This window comes from Mirounga leonina, unplaced genomic scaffold (assembly GCF_011800145.1).
Source record: "Mirounga leonina isolate KUSES-001 unplaced genomic scaffold, KU_Mleo_1.0 Mir_126, whole genome shotgun sequence".
In the NCBI taxonomy this organism is placed as follows: Eukaryota; Metazoa; Chordata; class Mammalia; order Carnivora; family Phocidae; genus Mirounga; species Mirounga leonina.
In genome coordinates, this window is record NW_023270314.1 from 15,702,735 (window position 1) to 15,722,809 (window position 20,075).

At 44.1% G+C, this 20,075-nt stretch overlaps 1 protein-coding gene across 1 annotated transcript in view; it reads right to left on the minus strand.

Annotated features, from left to right (window-relative positions):
* RASSF3 (Ras association domain family member 3) overlaps positions 1 to 14,568 on the minus strand; it is a 66,817-nt gene extending 52,249 nt beyond the window's left edge. The window contains exon 1 of the mRNA XM_035002224.1: positions 14,337 to 14,568. Within this exon, the coding sequence (XP_034858115.1) occupies positions 14,337 to 14,447 (111 nt within the window). The 5' untranslated portion in view covers positions 14,448 to 14,568. The remainder of the gene's footprint in view (positions 1 to 14,336) is intronic.
* Between the last annotated feature and the right edge of the window lie 5,507 nt (positions 14,569 to 20,075).

The window sequence follows — 20,075 nt, forward strand, 5'->3', positions numbered from 1 at the left end:
TGTTCCGACGACGCACCAGCGGGCTTATTTCCGAACCGTGGCCATGTGCAGCAACGCTGACACACTGTGGGTGGGAGCGGGGGGCCGGGGGGGGGGAGGGGCTGGGAACACAGCCACAACGCGTGGAGGTGGGATTCGAATGACAGCCGCAGCTTCACCTCTGCAGGGAGTGACACAGTTCCCCTGCGTTACCTCATTGGATTTGAGCTCATGAAAACCAGAAACAAAACAGTGACTAAATCTCTAAACAATGAGTGCAAGGTGATTGACACCTCCTGGAGGAAAAAGGAAAGCCCCCAGGAAGAAGCAAGATCTGTCACCAGGTCAAGCCGGCAGCCTTGAGAACTCTGCAGCCAGAAGCAGATAAGAGAGGGAGAACACAGGGAATTGAAAGACAAAGAAAAAACCCTTCAGTCTGTTAACCTATACATAAACCCTTAAGCAAAGAACCACATTTTCACAGGCCTGATCATCCTCTTTCCACTGGGGTGGCTTGCTTTAAGGGAAAACAGAAGTTGGTGAAGACTTTGATAAGTGGCCTCCGGCTTGGTCAGGAGACAACAACCCCTTTACCAGAAAACAAAGGAACTACAGTGAGACTGAAAGTGGCTAAAAAAAAATAATAATAATAATAAGCCTACAGGAATGACTGAAGCTTCTTCCTGATCAAGGACAATGAGATTCCCAGTTCATTCTGGTCAATAAAACCAAGGAGACACACCCAATTTCCTGCCACCTTTCATTCTTTGGTGTCGAATCTCCCATCGGTGGTCAGTTCTCCACTCAGCCCTAAACTCAAATGATGTGCATGACCGTATACGGAAGAACCTTTTAAAAATAAATAGCTAGTTTTTTTAAATTGCTAATATTTATTACAGATTATGTGCCAGGCATGCTGCTACTTTACAGACTGAGGCTTAAAGAGGTGCAAAGCCTTGCCCAAAACACCAGCTGGCTAGCCCTGATTTAAACCCAGGCTGCCTTACAGAGCTGCCTGTCAACAGTCAAGAACACACCCCTTCTTGGCCCTAATAAAATCCAGTTCCTTTTTTTTTTTTTTTAAATAGCCCTCACCTCAAAAGATCAAGATCCACTGTTAATTAAAACTGCACAGTCGGGGCGCCTGGGTGACTCAGTCAGTTAAGCATCTGCCGTCCTGGGATCGAGCCCCGCATCGGGCTCCCTGCTCAGCGGGAAGCCTGCTTCTCCCTCTCCCACTCCCCCTACTTGTGTTCCCTCTCTCGCTGTCTCTCTCCCTGTCAAATAAATGAATCTTAATAAAAAAATTAAAAATGAAAAACTGCACAGTCATAAATAAATAATAAAACTGCACAGAACTACCTCCAGCGAGAATGAATTTTAAAGCTGATTTGCTGACACTGGTGCTACATTTGCCTTTTTGTTTTTGTTTTTGTTTTTTTTTAAGATTTTATTTATTTATTTGACAGAGAGACAGCGAGAGAGGGAACACAAGCAGGGGGAGTGGGAGAGGGAGAAGCAGGCTTCCCGCGGAGCAGGGAGCCCGATGCGGGGCTCGATTCCAGGACCCTGGGATCATGACCTGAGCCGAAGGCAGAGGCTTAACGACTGAAGCCACCCAGGCACCCCTAACGTTTGCCTTTTTGAAAGGTAGTACTTTCCCCTGGAAGAGCTCCCTCCAATCCTCCACACCAACTGGCAGAAATAATTATGCTTTGGGTACAGTTCATAGGACATAGAGGACGCATTTCCTCTAACAGAGCCCACAGGACCCCAGCTCACACAGCAGCAGCCCCACCACCATAGTCCTTCCCACCGACTGCACCGCGTGGCCAGCATCGGTCAGCAGAGAAAGCAATCTGCAAACTTCAGAGAGATCTGAAAGGGCAGTAAACTCCCTGCAAAGGAAAACTGGCAAGAAAAAGCGACCCACAAGCCTGTCTAAACAAACAGAAACAGACCTTAAATGGACAAAAGTACTATTATTGTTTCTTTAAACCACCTACATAATATTTACGTTCTCCCATACCTGGGAAATGACGGACTCCAGTCAAATATCCCTGAATTCACCTCTGCGATGCCATTAAAACCTGAAATCTGCTGAAGGTCTAAACCAATAAAACTGCTGCTGGTTTAAGTTCTCTTCTCCAAGTTCCACTGAAATTAGAGTCCAAAGAAATCAACTGTATTTTAAGTCCTTTGGAAAGCTCCACAAACTGTACAACACTGTGGAATGCTAAACTTCATTTTTAGTACTGGTATTTTTTTCCTATGTAATGCATACAACTATTTTGTTTTCTATTTTCATACAAGTTTTTCAGTTTTTGGTTTGCTGTTTGAGAACTGTGATCAGATACACATAAATTTCTATGACTTCACTGGCAAAAGAACGAGAAGGATTCCTCGAAACAAGTATTTATAGGAAAATTTCAGAGTAAACTTGTTTGTCTAAGAACGAGGATTAAGGAAGGTTCATGATCTAAGGTCAGAAATAATTCCTTACATCTCTTTAAAAGATTCACTTAATTAAAATATTCTGAACAAGAAAAAAATTAAATGAGGGCAACCCAGGATTATAATAATCAGATTATAAAAGCTTAAGCAAAAATGTTCGACACAGGCAAGACTTAAAGTATCGATGCCAGGCTCTATCTAATTGCAATGTTTCAACAAAAGACAATAAGCTTATAATAAGTAAATAGTATAAAACTTCTCCGTAGGTAGGGTTTTGTCATTTGTCCTACAATCTTTTTTTTTTAAGATTTTATTTATTTCTTTGACAGAAAGTGTGTGCACAAGCAGGGGGAGTGGCAGGCAGAGGGAGAAGCAGGCCTCCCGCTGAGCAGGGACGTGGGACTCGATACCAGGACCCCCAGGACCCTGGGATCATGACTTAAGCCGAAGGCAGTCACTTAACCAACTGAGCCACCCAGGCGCCCCTACAATCCTTTTTCAATACCTGGTCTAATTATAAAACTTAAGTTCTGACTTCTACCAGGGTGGTTGGAAAATTGGCAACGATAACTGAATTGAAATTCAACGATAAACAGGCACTTTCACTTTTTTTTTTTTTTAACATGGTTAGTAAAAGACACATCATCCAGCTCCCACCCTCTGTATTCCATAGTGTATTCAGAGGACACTGATGCTTTCTTAGTAATGCCTTTCCTGTCATAATTATAGGAGTAAAGTGAGGTGGGGTTTTTTTTGCTCCAAGTTTCAGTGATGTCAGCCTGAACACACTCTAAAGTATTTCAAAATGCCAGAATATGTAATGTCCCTTTGGAACAAACAGAGTAAGTCAAAAATAACCTGAAGTTTAGCTGACCGCAAAAAAAAGGGGAACCATCTACCCAGCGAAATATGCACAGGACTCAAGAACAGGCTCTCCGGAGATTTCCTGCCTACCTCGCAAATGGTCAAAGGCCATGAACAATGCTCACACCAAGAGGAAGATCCACTTAAAAGTACAGAAAAATATTAAATTTACTGTTTAAAGGAATGCAACTAAATAACAATGAGGTGCCTTTACAAAGTTTTTCCTCTATTTTTTCTTTTATGTAAACTTAGGCCCAAAGTAAGGCTTGAACTTACAAACCAAGATCAAGAGTGGCATGCTCTACTGACTGAGCCAGCCAGGGGCCCCAGTTTTCCCTCTATTTCAATGACTACACCCAGCGGAGCTAGGGGCACAATGAAACTAGTTAAAAATACAGCCTTCCATTAGTGATATAAGAAGTATAACTAAGGGGATAACTAAGAGGTATAAAATGGCCATACCATCATTGCTAAGCAAAATTCCATTTTGTACATCTATCCTAGAAAGTTAATCCATAATGGAAAAGGTTTCTCGCTCAAAATGTTCACTACACTGTTATGTTTGGTAGCCAAAAAAAAAAAAAAAAAAAAAATCAGAAACATTCGTTTCCCAATACTTGGAAAATAATGCCTATTCAGTAAAATACAAGGGAGACATGAAAACGATAGCTGTGCTAGCTGAAATCATTCAGCAAGAGCTCGTTAATTCTAAGTTTAAATAGCAAGATTCAAATTTGTCAGGTCAGAATTCCTTAAAAAAATTAAAAATGTAATTACCATATGGTTCAGCAATGCCGCTTGTGGGTATATACCTGAAAGAACCAAAAGCAGGGTCTCTACGAGGTATCTGTAGACCCATGTTCACCGCAGCATCACTCACAATAGCCAGGAGGTGTAGCCCCCAAATACCCACAGACTGATGAATGGCTAAGCATCCGACGGAATATTCCATCAAAGGAAGGAAATGCTAACAAATGCTAGCACAGGTAAACCTTAAGGACGTTGCGCTAAGGGAAATGAGCCAGTCACACAAAGACAAATACCACTACTACATGATTTCACTTACATGAGATATACAGTCAAATGCATAGAAACAGAAAACAGAATGCTGACTGCCAAGAGTATGTGGGGGGGGAGGGCGTGCATGCAGCTTTATGGAGACAGTTTCAGTTTCCAAGATGAAAAAGTTCTGGCAACTGGAGACACAACAATGAAAAGATACTTAACACCAGTGAACACTTAAAAATGGTTTATGTGAACAAAAACTGTATCGATGGCAAATTTTAGGTGTATTTTACCACAATTTTTTTAAATGGGATTTTTTAAAAAATCAGTATGATTGTATGTATGTAAAAAGACAAATGAGGGGCACCTGGCTGGCTCAGTCCATACAGCATGAAACGCCTAACTCGGGGTCATGAGTTCTAGCCCTACATTGGGGGTAGAAATTACTTTAAAAAAGGACAAATGACAAAACTAGGAAACGATTCTGAAAAATAGTATTTGGATTAGGAAAGTAAGATAATGGACCATTTTCCCCCAAACTAGATGATGCGATTTTTATAGTACTCTTATTATCAAAAAAAAAACTTCAAAAACATATTGCTCCAGCTACCCATAAAACCTTAATATCCTTCCAGTAAAAATGACATGTTTATGAAAAATTACTTTTTTTTAGGACATACAAAACAAAGATGGGAGCCAAATTCTGGACTAAGATCTTGTTCTTCACATGGATGAGAAATGATCTATACAGACTACAAACTAAAATTTTTTTAAAGATTGTATTTAAGAGAGAGAGCAAGCGAGCAAGGGAGAGTGAGCAAGGGGGGAAAGGGGAGAGGGGCAGTGGCAGAGGGAAAAGCAGACTCCCTGTTGAACAGGGAGACCGATGGGGGGGCTCGATCCCAAGACCCTGGGATCATGACCTGAGCCGAAGGCAGACACTTAACCGACTGAGCCACCCAGGCGCCCCTAAATTTTTTTGAAGATTTTATTTTTAAGTAATCTCTATACCCAGGGCGCCTGGGTGGCTCAGATGGTTAAGTAATCTCTATACCCAATATGGGGCTCAAACCTACAACCCAGAGGATCAAGAGTCACATGCTCCCCTGACAGAAGCAACCAGGCGCCCTGAGACGACCAACTAAACCTAAGAGCAGGTTTCTGTTTTCTTCACCGAAACCCTAGCACCAGTCTAGCACATTGTGAACATTCCGTAAACACGGGAATGAATTTAGAAAACTACCTTATAATCTTAACACACACAAACACTGTCTAACCCACATTAACTTCATGAAAAACACTTTGCGGATTGCATTCTAAACCTCTTAAATCCAGATCTTCTCAATCTATTCTTCTGGCCTCCAATTCCCAAATTCATCCTTCTTCCTCCTCCAATTATCTCACTTTGTTTAGCATCTAGAGAAAAAAAAAAAAAAACTGAGTGCTGCAATATATAATTAGTAAATTATTCTTAGCTGACTGAATCATGTCGCAGCAGTTAGCAATTACAGTCCATAAAATGTGTATTACTCTTGCTGTTTTAATACTCTATGAAATAATGAACCCCATTCTCTGTAAACTTAAGGCAGAGTTGCAGTTTAAAATGCCATTAAGACAGTTTTATCCTCTCAGCTCATAGGTCAGAAAAAAGGGAAGTTCCCCACACACAAGTTTCACAACCTCTAAATGCTGGTATGCATGACCCATGATAAGCTGAAAAACTATTCCCAACAGTAAAAGGCAAGTTCCCCTTCACGAAGAAAAATCTCCCCAGGACGCCCAGCTGGCAACCCATCCATCCATCTGCAGCCACTAGACGATGGAGATCGAAACCCCTGGCAAGAGGTAGCAGCTCTGCTTTAGCGAACAGCATTGTCCAGCAGAATACAGAACGTGAGCCACATACATAGTTCTAAATTTTCCAGTAGCCATGGTAAAAAAAAACAGGTAAAAACTATTTAACTCAGCATATCCCAAATATCATCATTTCAACATGAAGCAATATTAAACAATCACTCTGATATATTTTATATTCTCTTTCCTTTGTCCTGGAAATCCAGTGCATATTTCACACCTACAGCACCTCTCAATTCAGGCCAGCCACATTTCAAGTGCTCAACCACCACATGTGGCCAGCAGCTACCATACTGGACAGTCCAGTTTTAGAATAATGGTCACTTCTAGGGGCGCTGGAGTGGCACAGTCGGTTAAGCATCCGACTCAGTTTCAGCTCAGGTCATGTTATCATGGGTCATGAGATCAAGTCACATCCTCAGCAGGGAGTCTGCTTGAAGATTCTCTCCCTCTGCCCCTCCCCCCCACTTGTAAGTGCACTCTCTCTCTCTAAAATAAATAAATCAATCTAGAATGATGGTCTCTTCTATTCGTAACATTTTTACATGCATATCACATTTTAATCATTGTTTATGGGCTTGGACATCCCTCCTACTGCATCTCTGGCCCTCTCTATTAAAGAAAAAAAAAAAATTAACAAGTAAACAAAAACCATTTGACTAGCCACTGATAACCAAACCAGAACTATTAAGAAAAACCTGGAAAACTAACCTCATTAGAAAGAATGGTTAAACTCTGGTTAGTGGTATTAATATTAACTCTGTTTAATGCATCTCATTATCCTTGAGGATGATGAGGTTTCTGTGGAACACGATCATCTAGAGTTTCTGGACAGATGTCAACAGGAAAATGGGACTTGTTTTACAGGGATACACCTCAGTAAACTTTCCATCTAAACAGATGTATAGCTTTACCACACTCCACGCAACAGAGGTGGTTCCCTGAAAAACTATCAACACGTACGAGTTTCCTTTGCACTAAAGGAGCAAGCTCTTTAAAGAAAAATTAGAGAGATGTTCTATTTGGTAAGCTTTTAAAAAATATTATTAAACAGAGGTGCCTGGCTGGCTCAGTCGGTGGAGCATGCGACTCTTGATCTCAGGATTTTGAGTTCAAGCCCCATGTTGGGTGTAGAGATTACTTAAAAATAAAATCTTTTAAAAAAAAATAAAAAGAAACAAAACAAAGTAGGCACCCCTCCCCTCTCAAAACCCTCTGCTCTCGCGGGGCGCCTGGGTGGCTCAGTTGGTTAAGCGACTGCCTTCGGCTCAGGTCATGATCCTGGAGTCCCGGGATCGAGTCCCGCATCGGGCTCCCCGCTCTGCAGGGAGTCTGCTCCTCCCTCTGACCCTCCCCCCTCTCATGTGCTCGCTCTCTCTCTCTCTCTCAAATAAATAAATAAAAATCTTTAAAAAAAAAAAAACCCTCTGCTCTCCAGGCACCTGGATGGCTCAGTCGGTTAAGTGTCTGCCTTTGGCTCAGGTCAAGATACCAAAGTCCTGGGATTGAGCCCATCAGGCTCCTTGCTCAGAGGGGAGCTTCTCCCTCTCCCTCTGCCCCTCCCCTCTGCACGAGCACAGCCACATTCTCTAATAAATAAATAGATAAAAGCTTTAAAAAAAAACCCTCTGCTCTTTTCCTTCATAGCAAAAATAAATTGTTTATAAAATAAATTCAATAAATTATTGAATACATGAAAGACTCTCTTAAAATAATGGGGAAATATATGAAGTGAACTATACCTAGTAATAACACTTATTACTAATACATATATATTTTTTAAAGATTTTATTTATTTGACAGACACAGCGAGAGAGGGAACACAGCAGGGGGAGTGGGAGAGGGAGAAGCAGGCTTCCCGCAGAGCAGGGAGCCTGATGCGGGGCTCAATCCCAGGACCCTGGGATCACGACCTGAGCCGAAGGCAGACGCTCAACGGCTGAGCCCCCCAGGTGCCCCACTAATATCTATTTTTAAATGACTACTAATGTCTAAGATACCGTGGAGGCTTATGGTCTAATTGGGAGAGGGGGAAGAATTGTGTATATTTGTGTATAAAGGAACACTCCCAGTACCCAGTACTTCGACTTCCATCCAAAATCAGTAGGCTTTCATTCCTTCGAGCACCTACTAAGAATGGAGCATTTCTTTTATGTGCTCCATGAACATGGCAGTCTTTGTCCTCGTTAAACTAAACATATTATAATTTTTGCTAGGAAAGAACAGAGGGCTTTAAGAGGGGAGGGGTACCAACTTCAGACTGGTGGTTCAGGAAGACTTCTCTGAGGGGACAGGTAAGTTAACACGCGAAGGAGAATGGAGGGCAGCAATCCCAGGCCAAGGTTCTACGATGGTGAATCATGGATCTTGAAAGGAAGTGAGGCTAGTATGACTACAGTCCTCATCACATGCGGTTATTTAAAAGTTGTATCAGAGAGTGAACAAGAAGCAGGGCCTTGTCACATTGCTAATGCTTGCTTAGAACTAAACCTCTTCCTAGGCACTGTACAGAGGTCTTCAATGAGATAAGGATACAAACAGGCCAATTTAGCTAACAGCAGCTCCTTCACATGCATCTATCCCCTATCCTGCTACATCATCTCACCATTACTTCTGAACACCTCCCCCCCTTTCCAGATAATGGCCTTGAGCCAAATCAGAAGTGAAAAGCAAGCCTCAAACCACGAACTTTATCAAAAGACGGCTACTTATGGGGGGGGGAGGAGGGAGGCAAGAGCTGATGCTCAGGGCTAAGAGTTGGGGACCACGCCACATTAGAAAGCATTTTGTCTGCTTCGTTTTTTTCTCCCAGAAAATGAATGTTTACAGTATGACATGCACTGACTGCCAAAGGAAGTCTAAAGAGAATAAGCACATTATTGGATATTTTTAGCTTTTCTTTTCATAAATGTTTTGTGTCACTGCTTTCCAAATAATTCCAAATCTTGCAAGTCAGCCAGAAGAAGAAACGGGATATAGAATGTATTGTTCATATAAGAGGTGACTAATTTTCTCTTGAAATTGAGTGAAGGGAGGGCGCCTGGGTGGCTCAGTTGGTTAAGCGACTGCCTTCGGCTCAGGTCATGATCCTGGAGTCCCGGATCGAGTCCCTGGATCGAGTCCCTGGATCGAGTCCCTGGATCGAGTCCCTGGATCGAGTCCCTGGATCGAGTCCCTGGATCGAGTCCCTGGATCAAGTCCCTGGATCAAGTCCCACATCGGGCTCCCTGCTCAGCAGGGAGTCTGCTTCTCACTCTGACCCTCCCCCCTCTCATGTGCTCTCTCTCATTCTCTCGCTCTCGAATAAATAAAAAATCTTTAAAAAAAAGAAATTGAGTGAAGGGAATGTGTCTTTGTGAGTTCTGCTCACACAAACACAAAATTCCAATGGATTAATACGTACTGTGTAAAAACAGAATTTATCAGACATGGAGATGAAATGTGCAAATCACCATGCACCAGGCAAAAGGACTGGTGGGAATGTTTGTATTCGACAATATAGGGATCAAAAATGAGTGTAAGAGTTAGTACAGTCAAAATACCTTTGAGGTTGTAAACCATTATTCTTTTACCCCCAGTGATTTATTGCCAAAGCTTCTAATGGACACATGAATAAAACAGTGCAACTCATTACTGTTGATTCTAGCAGCAAGACACAGAACCAAACAGCAAGTCAGGAAAATAAATTATAATAAGGAAAGTACCCACAGGGCGAACTTGAGACCTGTTATGTGGAGTCGCACAGGCTTGCCTTAATAAACCATTCTTCAATATAACCTTTTTAGAAGTGTGAGTGGCTCAGAGACAATTTTAAGTTTAAGACTTCTGGACTATTCAGGGCACCTGGGTGGCTCAATCAGTTAAGCATCTGCCTTCAGTCTGGGTTATGATTCAGGGTCCTGGGACGGAGCTCCCTGATCAGTGGGGAATCTGCTTCTTCCTCTACCACCACCCCCCCCCCCGCAGCGTGCGTGCGTGCGTGTGTGTGTGCATCTGTGTGTGTGTGTGTTCGCTCATGCGCTCGCTCTCACTTGCTCGCTCACTCTCAAAAAAAAAAACCAACTTCTTGACTATCCTACTGCTAAAGCAAAGAGTGGGTCTCATTTCCTTATTTCTATTAACTAGCCAAGGCTCAGAAAGAAAAGTGATTACCTTAGCTATGGAGTAAGTTACGTTCCAATAGATTATATTAATAATTTTAGTCCATTCTACTCTTGGAAGTCTGAATGTGTAGAAAAAGAGAATTATGAATTACAGAACTGCCCACATTCTTGGTTCTGCATGAAACAACAGTGGATCCACAAGCATGAGTTATGAACACTGTAATGAACATATATATGGAATAGGGGGTCGACATTTTAAGAAAATCCTAAATTATAGATGTCCATTATCTGCAAAGAGAAAATCTAATTTTAAAATTTGGGGGAGGAGGGTACCCGCCTCGGTGGCTCAGTTTATTAAGCGTCTGACTCTTGATTTCAGGTCAGGTCATTATGTCAGGGTTGTGAGATGAGTCCCGAGTGGCCTCCCCTCTGGGCGTGGAGCCTGCTTAAGATTCTTTCTCTCTCTGGGCGCCTGGGTGGCTCAGTTGTTAAGCGTCTGCCTTCGGCTAAGGTCTTGATCCTGGGATCGAGTCCCACATCAGGCTCCCTGATTGGCAGGAAGCCTGCTTTTCCCCCTCTCACTCCCCCTGCTTGTGTTCCTGCTCTCGCTCTGTCAAATAAATAAAAATAAAATCTTAAGAAAAAAATTCTCTCTCCCTCTTTGCAGCCCGCCCCCCCACACACAGGTGCATGTGCTCTCTTTCTCTCTCAAAAAGAAAAAAAAAAATTGGGGGGGGTGGCTGAGAATTAACCAAAATGAAAGTATGTGGGCCCTTTGGGGAATCATTTAACAAGGCCTTACCTTTCATTAAGTTCATTTTCCAGGGGGTTACTGGGACAATCATAACATAGGGTACATTTGAAAAACTTATAATGAGCCAATTATTATCAAACGAGGAAAGCATTCATTCATACAACTAATATTCACTGAGCAATCACTGTGTTTCCGGTACCAATGGCCGCCCCAGGGATACAGCTATAAACATGACAACCAAACTGCCACAAAAAAGGCCTCCTCTCATTCCTGTTTCTAACCTCCAGACAGGTTTTTAAGCCTTTTCTTCTTCTTTTTTCTTTTTAAGAGTGTACCAACATAAGAAAAGGGTAACATTTTCCTTATAACCGAAAGATTTTTGTTTTTGTTGGAGACAGAAAGAAGTTGGGCTATGTTCTTTGCCTGGCAACAGAAGAAAAGAAATTCCTCATCCCCCTCCCCCTTTTTCTCCATCCTGCATTTACCACAAACATCTTGCTCTCTCTAGGTATTTTTCCAGGAGTCCTAGAAACTGAATTTTCCTGGCTTTTTCACCAGGTGGTTCAGCACCAAAAAAATTAAAACTTACAAATTAAAAAAATTTTTTTAATTTACTATTAGCAATAATAGATCCTTATGGCAACATCTCTCTTTCCACCTTTCTAGAGAAAGGATAAATTTCACTTTTATGCTTTGTTAGAAATGCTTATCTTAATCTTAAAATCACCAGCATAATAAAATGGAAAACGCAGGACCCCTGGCTGGTTCTTGATCTCAGGGTCATGAATTCAAGCCCCACTGGGAGTAGAGATTGCTTAAAATAATAATAAAAAGAAAATAAATAAAATGAAAAAGGCTTACCTATTATCTAACCTTAGGTAAAAGAAATGTTCTATACTTAGAATGCCTTGCTTTATATTTGTGAGTTTTACTTCTTTAACTCACAAATCTCATCAGGAATTTAACACACTCATTCAGTCAATTTAACCAAAATGCCCACAAAAATTCAGTTTCAAACACTTTTGCCACCTGGCAAGTAAGTCCCGTAACTCAGCACCTTGCCATGTGTTATCGTTAGGAGGGGGAACACACAGGCAATAAAGCTTCAGAATATACAGAACAAGCCCTTCAAGCAAAGAACTAGGTCTTACTGTCCTGATTTTCAGCACAATACTCCAAAATACATATTAATGTTAAACTAATTCTAAAAGCTAAGTTACATTATGTAATATATATGCTAGATTAATGAACGGAAACACTGTATATCTAAACGCAGAAAAAAGAGAAATTTTTATTTTTTAAAGCACTAAAACATTCTCCCACAATTCTAACTGGATATGCTGGCCCTTGTGAAGGAGCATCACATACCAAGAGAATCTGAGAACCAGCAAGTTTTCTGGAGAAGAGCCACCTCTGGAATCAACTTCAAAGGAGCACAACCACCTCTGTCAAGTTCTAGTCAAATGGTGACAGCAGCGTAAGAGGCAGGAGAAAATACAAAGTAGAGGAAAGAAAGACAGGAGAGGCCAAGAGAGAAGAGCCAAGTGAGAGAAGCACAAGGAAAAGCAATTCTTCCTTAACCGACAGAGAGGAAGAGTATTTCTGCCTTCCAAACCTCAGAGCAAACTCATGCCATTAGAATACACTCTACCGAAAATAAAGGATCAGTTGCTATGAAATGAATGTCTGTGGACCCCCACTCCAAAACTGATATGAGGAAGCCCTAAATGCGAAAGTATTTGGAGGTGGGACCTCTGCGAGGTAATGAGGCCATGAAGGTGGCTCCGACGATGGGTTCAATTTCTTTACAAGAAGAAAATTAGCCCTTTCTCCATGGGAGGTCACTGCAAGGAGTCAGCGGTCTCCCAGCCAAGGGGTCCTCGCCAAAACCCAAGCAACCAGCCAGGCACCGAGATCCACCTCCAGCCTCCAGAACTATGAGAAATATTTGTGTTTAAGTCACCTAGTCTATGGCATTTGTCACAGCAGCCTGAGCTAAGTCATCGCTCAAAATGACTAGTAAAGAGCAAAGCCCTAAGCCTTCGAAACAATAAAGAGGACAGACTACCGCCCCAGAACTTCACTCAGGATTACCTGCTACTGAATAAGGGCACTTGACTTCACTCTTGCCCTTCACCATCCCCTCTCCCCCTCCTTCTGGTTTGGGATTAAGAGGCTGCAAAGACTAGAACTTCCGAATCATAAAAAGAAATTTGACCTCAGAAAGTGGTTAAGTAAACTTAAAAGGTCTGGCGAGGAAACATTACTGACACATTACTCCATCCTCACCCCTCCCATAACTCATCATGCGGCCCTGAACGATTTTCCTAGCCTCCAGTCTCCAGGACGAAGTCTAATAGCAATGGTCCGGGGAGCGCCTTTTGTTGAAGAGCAACAAATTTGTTCCATTACAGCCTCACTAATCTGATGTGAGCACGGCTGGGTTGGCAGGGCTTCCTGGTGTGACTCCCCGGGCCAGGAGGCCGCGGGTTCACGCGCGGGACTGAGAAGTCCACCCCAAGTGGCCCGCTTCGGGAAAGCCTTCCAGGGAAATACAGTCCGGGTCGGCGAAACCGGCCCAAGTTCCCTTCCCATCTTTTACCAAGTCATACTTCCCACGGCATGCTTCCTCCAAAAAAGGAAGAAACCGGCCTAAGGCTCAGCTCTAGCCTGCTGGTATTTACCTAGCACCGGAACTTGTTTGCAAAACATTGAAGGCACTCATAAACTTGACTTTGCAGGAAACGCACAACCTTGACTCCCGCAACCAAGGTCTAGGGAGCGCCTGCTGTCGTCCCCACCCCCACCACCAAGGTGCTGGACCCGGAAGGTAGCGGAGGCCAGGTCGCCAACGCCACCCCTGGCTATTACCATGGCCCCCAAGCCACTCGGGGGCTCACTGCCCACTGAACCGACTCCCAGTGGAGGCTGGAGCCAGGACCCCGACCACCGACTGCCCGGACGCAGAGGAAACGCCGGGAGTGGCCGGGGACGCCTCCACGCTCTCAGAAGTGCTGTCCCGCAGCCCGCCGCCCGAAGCAGGGCCGCAGAGGCCATCTGGCGCGGAAGGCAGGAGCGGGCCCTCGGTCTGCCGCCCTTCCACCTCCTTCCCTCGCGCTGGCCGCCCCCGTGCACGCCCGCACGCCCACGTGCACGACCTCCCGGCACGACCCCGGGATCCCAAAAGGCAGAAGCCCCTTCTCGGCCGCCCCCCCTCCTCCTTCCCCGCGGGCATGCCCGGCACGCCCCACTGATACACGTGGAACCGGGGATCCCGGGAGCTATGGGCGCCCGCCGCGGCGCCCGCCGCGCGTGCCACTCACTTGCTGGCCGGCGCGGGGCTTGCCCTGGGGCGCTCTCCTGAAAAAGGAGGTCCTGGCGGTGAAGAAGAAGTCCTCGGCGTCCTCCTCCAGGCTGCTGTAGCCGCTGCTCATGCTGCTGGTTCCGTCGCACGTGGGCCGCCTCCCCGGGGCGCAGGCGGCCAGGCAGGGGGTGCCGCGCCCGCCCGCCCCGCGAGGTTCCCGGCGCGGGGCCCCGAGCCGCCGGCGGGCCGTCCTGCTGCAGCTGCGGCCGCCGCTCACTCCGGCCCTCCCGGCCCCTCCCGCCGCCTCCCCGCCAGCCTCCGGGCGCGGCTTTAGCCTCCGAGCGCCTCGCGACCCCGCCTCCCGGGGCCCCGCCCTCCCCCGTGTGCCCCTCCCCGGGAGGTTGGGAGCTGTGCCCACGCGGTCCGGGCACTCCCCGCGCGGCCGCAGGTGGGGGTGGTGCGGGCCGGCCCTGCCAGCCTGCTTTTTCCCAGCAGTGTCTGTGCAACCCAGAACGCCCACTGCGACCGCGGCGTCTGGCCGGGCTGTGCCCCGGGTCCCTTCCCCAGCCTCCCGGAAACTGCCAAGTCCTCTCTGATCCGGCTACCCGCCCCCCCACTCCGCTAGCTCGGGTTTTGGGGAGGACCGGAGCAGACCAGCGAACTTTCGCCGCTGTCCCCGCCCTGCTTGCCCCTCCCGGGGTCTAGCGGGCGGCAGTTGAGATTGCCCCGCCGGGGATCCCCCAGTCCGTCGGGCCTCTGGCGGCCGTTTCGCCTCGCCCTGAACGCCAGCATCTCGCCCCTCCAGAAGGGTTTAAAAGTTAGCGGAGAGGAGTGGGGAGGTAACAACTGGGTAGAGTTTATTCAAATGAAAACATCCTTTCTGGTAATTCAGTTGCGCTTCGGTCTTCCCTCTCGCCTTCTCTCTAGCGAAGGTTCATTCTCAGATAAGGACGGCCAAGGTCGTTATGATCGTAGAGGCCCCTTGGTGAAGGGGGTGGAGGGTGAATTCGTTCTGTGGTTCAAGAACTTTTTAATTAAATGTGCGTTTTCGATGTCCCCTCCCACGTTCCTACAAGGCATGGTTTCTGTGTCGGGGTAATGGGTTCAGGGAATCCTATTCACCCTCCTACCAAAAAAAGAAAATCCATATTTTCTGAAACCCTTCCAGTTAATCTTCTTTTAGAATGCAAAATTTTCTGGCAAGCCCCCTGTGGTTACCAGTCGTTTACACCTTGGTGTTATTGAACTGATTTAAATCATACTAGTTTCCTTGCAGAGATCTTGACTGAAAAGGGGTTGTTTTGAAGCTTCACCGCCACTGCTGGGGTGAGCAGGCTTTAGAAGAGGTTTCATTAAAAGAGGAAGAGAAGGGTTAGAAAAGAGAATTTTCACCCATTATCGCTGAACTTTCTATGCAAGAAAGATAGATAATGCATATTTCCTTTAATCCTCAAAACAACTCTAAAGTAGTTAGTACTGATTTATGCTCATTTTACACCCAGAGCAGCTGAGGTTTAAAGAGGAAAGTAGCTGTAGGTGGTAGGGCTGGGGCCATTCTGATTTGTTTTCTGTTTATCCGAAGGTCTGCAGAGACCCTTCTAGGTCCTCTGCTTGGCCCCAGTCAGCTGTGCCCGTTTATGCGCTAGTGGAGGGGCGAGGGGCTCTTGAGTCAACATACCCCCAGGCAGAAGGAAGGATTGCAAACCTGCTCCACCTTCAGGCTTACACACCCAGCTTGCAAAGCTGTGCATTACCCCAAGTGATTCACAACGGCAAGAGGCAGGCCTCGGAGTTAGAGCCCATTTTAAAGATACTGCAACATTAAAAGCCTTCTTCCCAGCCACACAGCTACTGAATAATTAGAAACCAGGAATTCTAACTCCATATTGTTTTACCGAGTCTAAACTGATCGCTGGTGACACGCACATAACCTAATGTAAGAGAATAAGACGATTTACTTACTTTATGATAGATTTTTGTCATTTGGTTTCTGTTATTACATTAACCTAATCTTTATTAAATACCTCCAATTTAAGAGTAATGTATAGAAAAAAAGGGTAATGTATAGGTTAAAGAATTTAAGTAACTTGTTTTATTGTGGATGGGAAGAGGGAAACAACCCAACCTGAGCTAATTAAAGTTTCTGAATACTTGCAAGAAAAATATTAAAAGGAAAACTACATTAAAGTGTTTTATGGGGCACCTGGGTGGCTCAGTTGGTTAAGTGTCTGCCTTCAGCTCAGGTCACTATCCCAGGGTCTTGGGATCGAGTACCACTTCAGGCTCCCTGCTTAGCAGGGAGTCTGCTTCTCCCTCTACCCCTCTGCCCTGCTTGCGCGCACGCTCTCTCTCTTGCTCTCAAATAAAAATAAAAATTAAAAAATATATATATTTAAATAAATAAATAAAATAAAGTGTTTTATGATCCACCATACCATAACAAGGATTTTTTTCATGGTATTATTTTTAAGTTCCAAAGGACTAGATGTTTATATCTCAGCACGTCATCAGAATCAGTTTTAACAAAAAGGCATAATTGAATAATGAAGTAGAAGTGCTTTTATTTATTTTTTTTAAAGATTTTATTTTTTTGATAGAGAGAGACACAGTGAGAGAGGGAACACAAGCAGGGGGAGTGGGAGAGGGAGAAGCAGGCTTCCCGCAGAGCAGGGAGCCCGATGTGGGGCTCGATCCCAGGACCCTGGGATCATGACCTGAGCCGAAGGCAGACACTTAACCGACTGAGCCACTCAGGCACCCCTAGAAGTGCTTTTAAGCAACAAAAAGTAAAAAAGGAAGGAAGGAAGAATTGGCATTTTCTTTCCTAAAAGCATCATAATATTTCTAAATTTTTCTGATAGTATTCTTGATAAAAAATATATTAAAATTTGGTTCATGAAATTAGTATTTATAAAAATTCAAAATGTCCCATTAAGGGCGCCTGGTTGGCTCAGACAGTTAAGGGTCTGCCTTCGGCTCAGGTCATGATCCCAGGATCCTGGGATCCAGCCCCACGTCAGGCTCCCTGCTCAGCGAGGAGCCTGCTTCTCCCTCTCCCTCTGCTCCCTTGCTCCTGTTCTCTCTATCTCAAATAAATACATAAAATCTTTTTAAAAAATAAAAATAAAACTGATGTCTTTAAAAAAAAGTTGCATTATGCAACTTGACATTTTTACCATTTAAAATGCAAGGAAGAGGGTGGAATAAATAAAATGTATGCAACCAAGTTCAGCTTTGAAAGAACTTACTGTGAAACACAATAGGATTTGTAAGGGGACTCCATTACCATGAATGTTCCAGTGATATAAGATCCTAATGATTTAAATTTATAGCCTAGTAACCTTTTATTTTCATCTTAAATGGGGGAATAGATTTAAAACTGAATAAATACATGCAAAAATTATAAACACACAAATGTTTTGTAATTTTAATCATCCTGTACGTCAAATCATTTTCCTTGAATCAATGTAAAAGGAGACACTTCAGTTACAGTTTAACCCTTCTTGTTCACCCAATAAAGCCCTCCAGGAGAGAAATGCCTGGCTGGCTCAGTGGGTACAGCATGCGACTCTTGATCTCAGAGGTTGTAAGTTTAAGCCCCACACTTGGGTTGGAACTTACTAAAAAAACAGGGGCACCTGAGTGGCTCAGTCGGTTAAGCCGTTGCCTTCGGCTCAGGTCATGATCCCAGGGTCCTGGGATCGAGCCCCACATCAGGCTCCCTGCTCAGGGGAGAGCCTGCTCCTCCCTCTGCCTCTGCTTGTGCTCTGCCTACTTATGCTCTCTCTCTCTGTTAAATAAATAAATAAAATCTTTTAAAAAAAAAACTAAAAAAAAAGAACTTACTAAAAAACAAAAACAACAAAAAACGGAGAAAAATAATCCTATAAATATAAGTTTAAATCATTCAGATTCTTTAAGCACTATATATCCACAAATAGAAACTCAAATATAATCAATATAGAAAAAAAACATGTTCAGCACAGCTCACCCTTTAAATATATTTAAAAATAAAATTTTTCTTTTGTAAACTTGTCCTAATAAAACACAAGATCACAAAGGAAAAGATTTGTAGGTTTGCATAAATTTTTAAATATTTTTAACACACAGGGGCGCCTGGGTGGCTCAGTCGTTAAGCGTCTGCCTTTGGCTCAGGTCATGATCCCAGGGTCCTGGGATCGAGCCCCGCATCGGGCTCCCTGCTCCACGGGAAGCCTGCTTCTCCCTCTCACACTCCCCTTGCTTGTGTTCCCTCTCTCGCTGCCTCTCTCTCTGTCAAATAAATAAATAAAATCATTAAAATATATATATTTTTTTTTAACACACACATAATGGTAAAAACATGGAAAAACTGAGGGAAATGGTTGCCATATAACTGATACCTTTACAATACAAAGAGCTCATACAAATCAATAAAAACTGTGAACAATTAATAGGAAAATAAGCAAAGGACATGACAATCAGTTTAAAAAAGTAAAAATAGGGACGCCTGGGTGGCTCAGTTGTTAAGCGTCTGCCTTCGGCTCAGGTCTTGATCCCAGAGTCCTGGGATCAAGCCCCGCGTCGGGCGCTCTGCTCAGTGGAAAGCCTGCTTCTCCCTCTCCCACTCCCCCTGCTTGTGTTCCCTCTCTCGCTGTGTCTCTCTCAGTCAAATAAATAAATAAAATCTTTAAAAAATAAAATAAAAAAGGAAAAATAGAAGTAACTTCAGTCTTTTGTACATTAAAATTTTCACTCAGTGGGGCACCTGGGTGGCTCAGTCCTTTAAGCGTCTGCCTTCGGCTGAGCTCATGATCTCGGGGTCTTGGGGTCTCGGGATCAAGCCCCCTCACTGGGCTCCCTGCTCAGTGGGGAGTCTGCTTCTCCCTCTCCCTCTGGCCCTTCTCGGGCTCGTGCTCTCTCTCTCATGCTGCTCTCTCGATTTTATTTATTTATTTATTTGAGAGCGAGAACTTGAGAGAGAGAGAAAGATCAGGAGAAGGGAGGAGGGGCAAGAGGGGGAAGCAGACTCCCCACCAAGCAGGGAGCTGGATGTGGGACACTATCCTAGGACCCTGGGATCATAACTGAGCCAAAGGCAGACGCTTAACCAACTGAGCCATCCAGGTGCCCAAATAAATAAATAAAATCTTAAAATAAAAATGAAAATAATAAAATGTTCACTTAGACAACAAATATTTAATGAGCACATACTATCTGCCAAACACTGACCTCAACACAAAGGCTACATCACTGGACAAAACAGACAAACATTTTTGTCCTAGTAGAGCATATGTTTTAGTGTGGGTTAGAGGGAGACAGGCAAAACAAAGATGACAATTATACAGTGTGTTAAAAGGTAATAAGTACTCTCACATAAATCATGGGAGAAAGATAAAGAATGTTTTATATAGACTTGTTATTTAAGCTCTCGCTGAGAAAATCACTTTTTAGCAAAGACATGTAGGAGGTAAGGGAACTGGCCATGTAGATATCCTTGGGGAAAGTATTTCAGGCAAGGAGAACAGCAAGTGCAAAGGCCCTGAGGTAGGAATGTGCTGGCATATTTGAATAAGAACAAAAAGCCAGTGTGTCTGAGTAGGTGATTAGAAGAGAAAGTTGTAGGAATTTCAGTACAAAAGGTAACAGGGACAGAAAGCTTACTGTTCCTATAATGCCATAAGAGCACTTATAGGGGCTTCGATTTTGTTTTTTACTCTGAGAGGAATAATGACTGGAGATTTTGAGCAAATGAATGGCATGATCTGACTTACTTTTT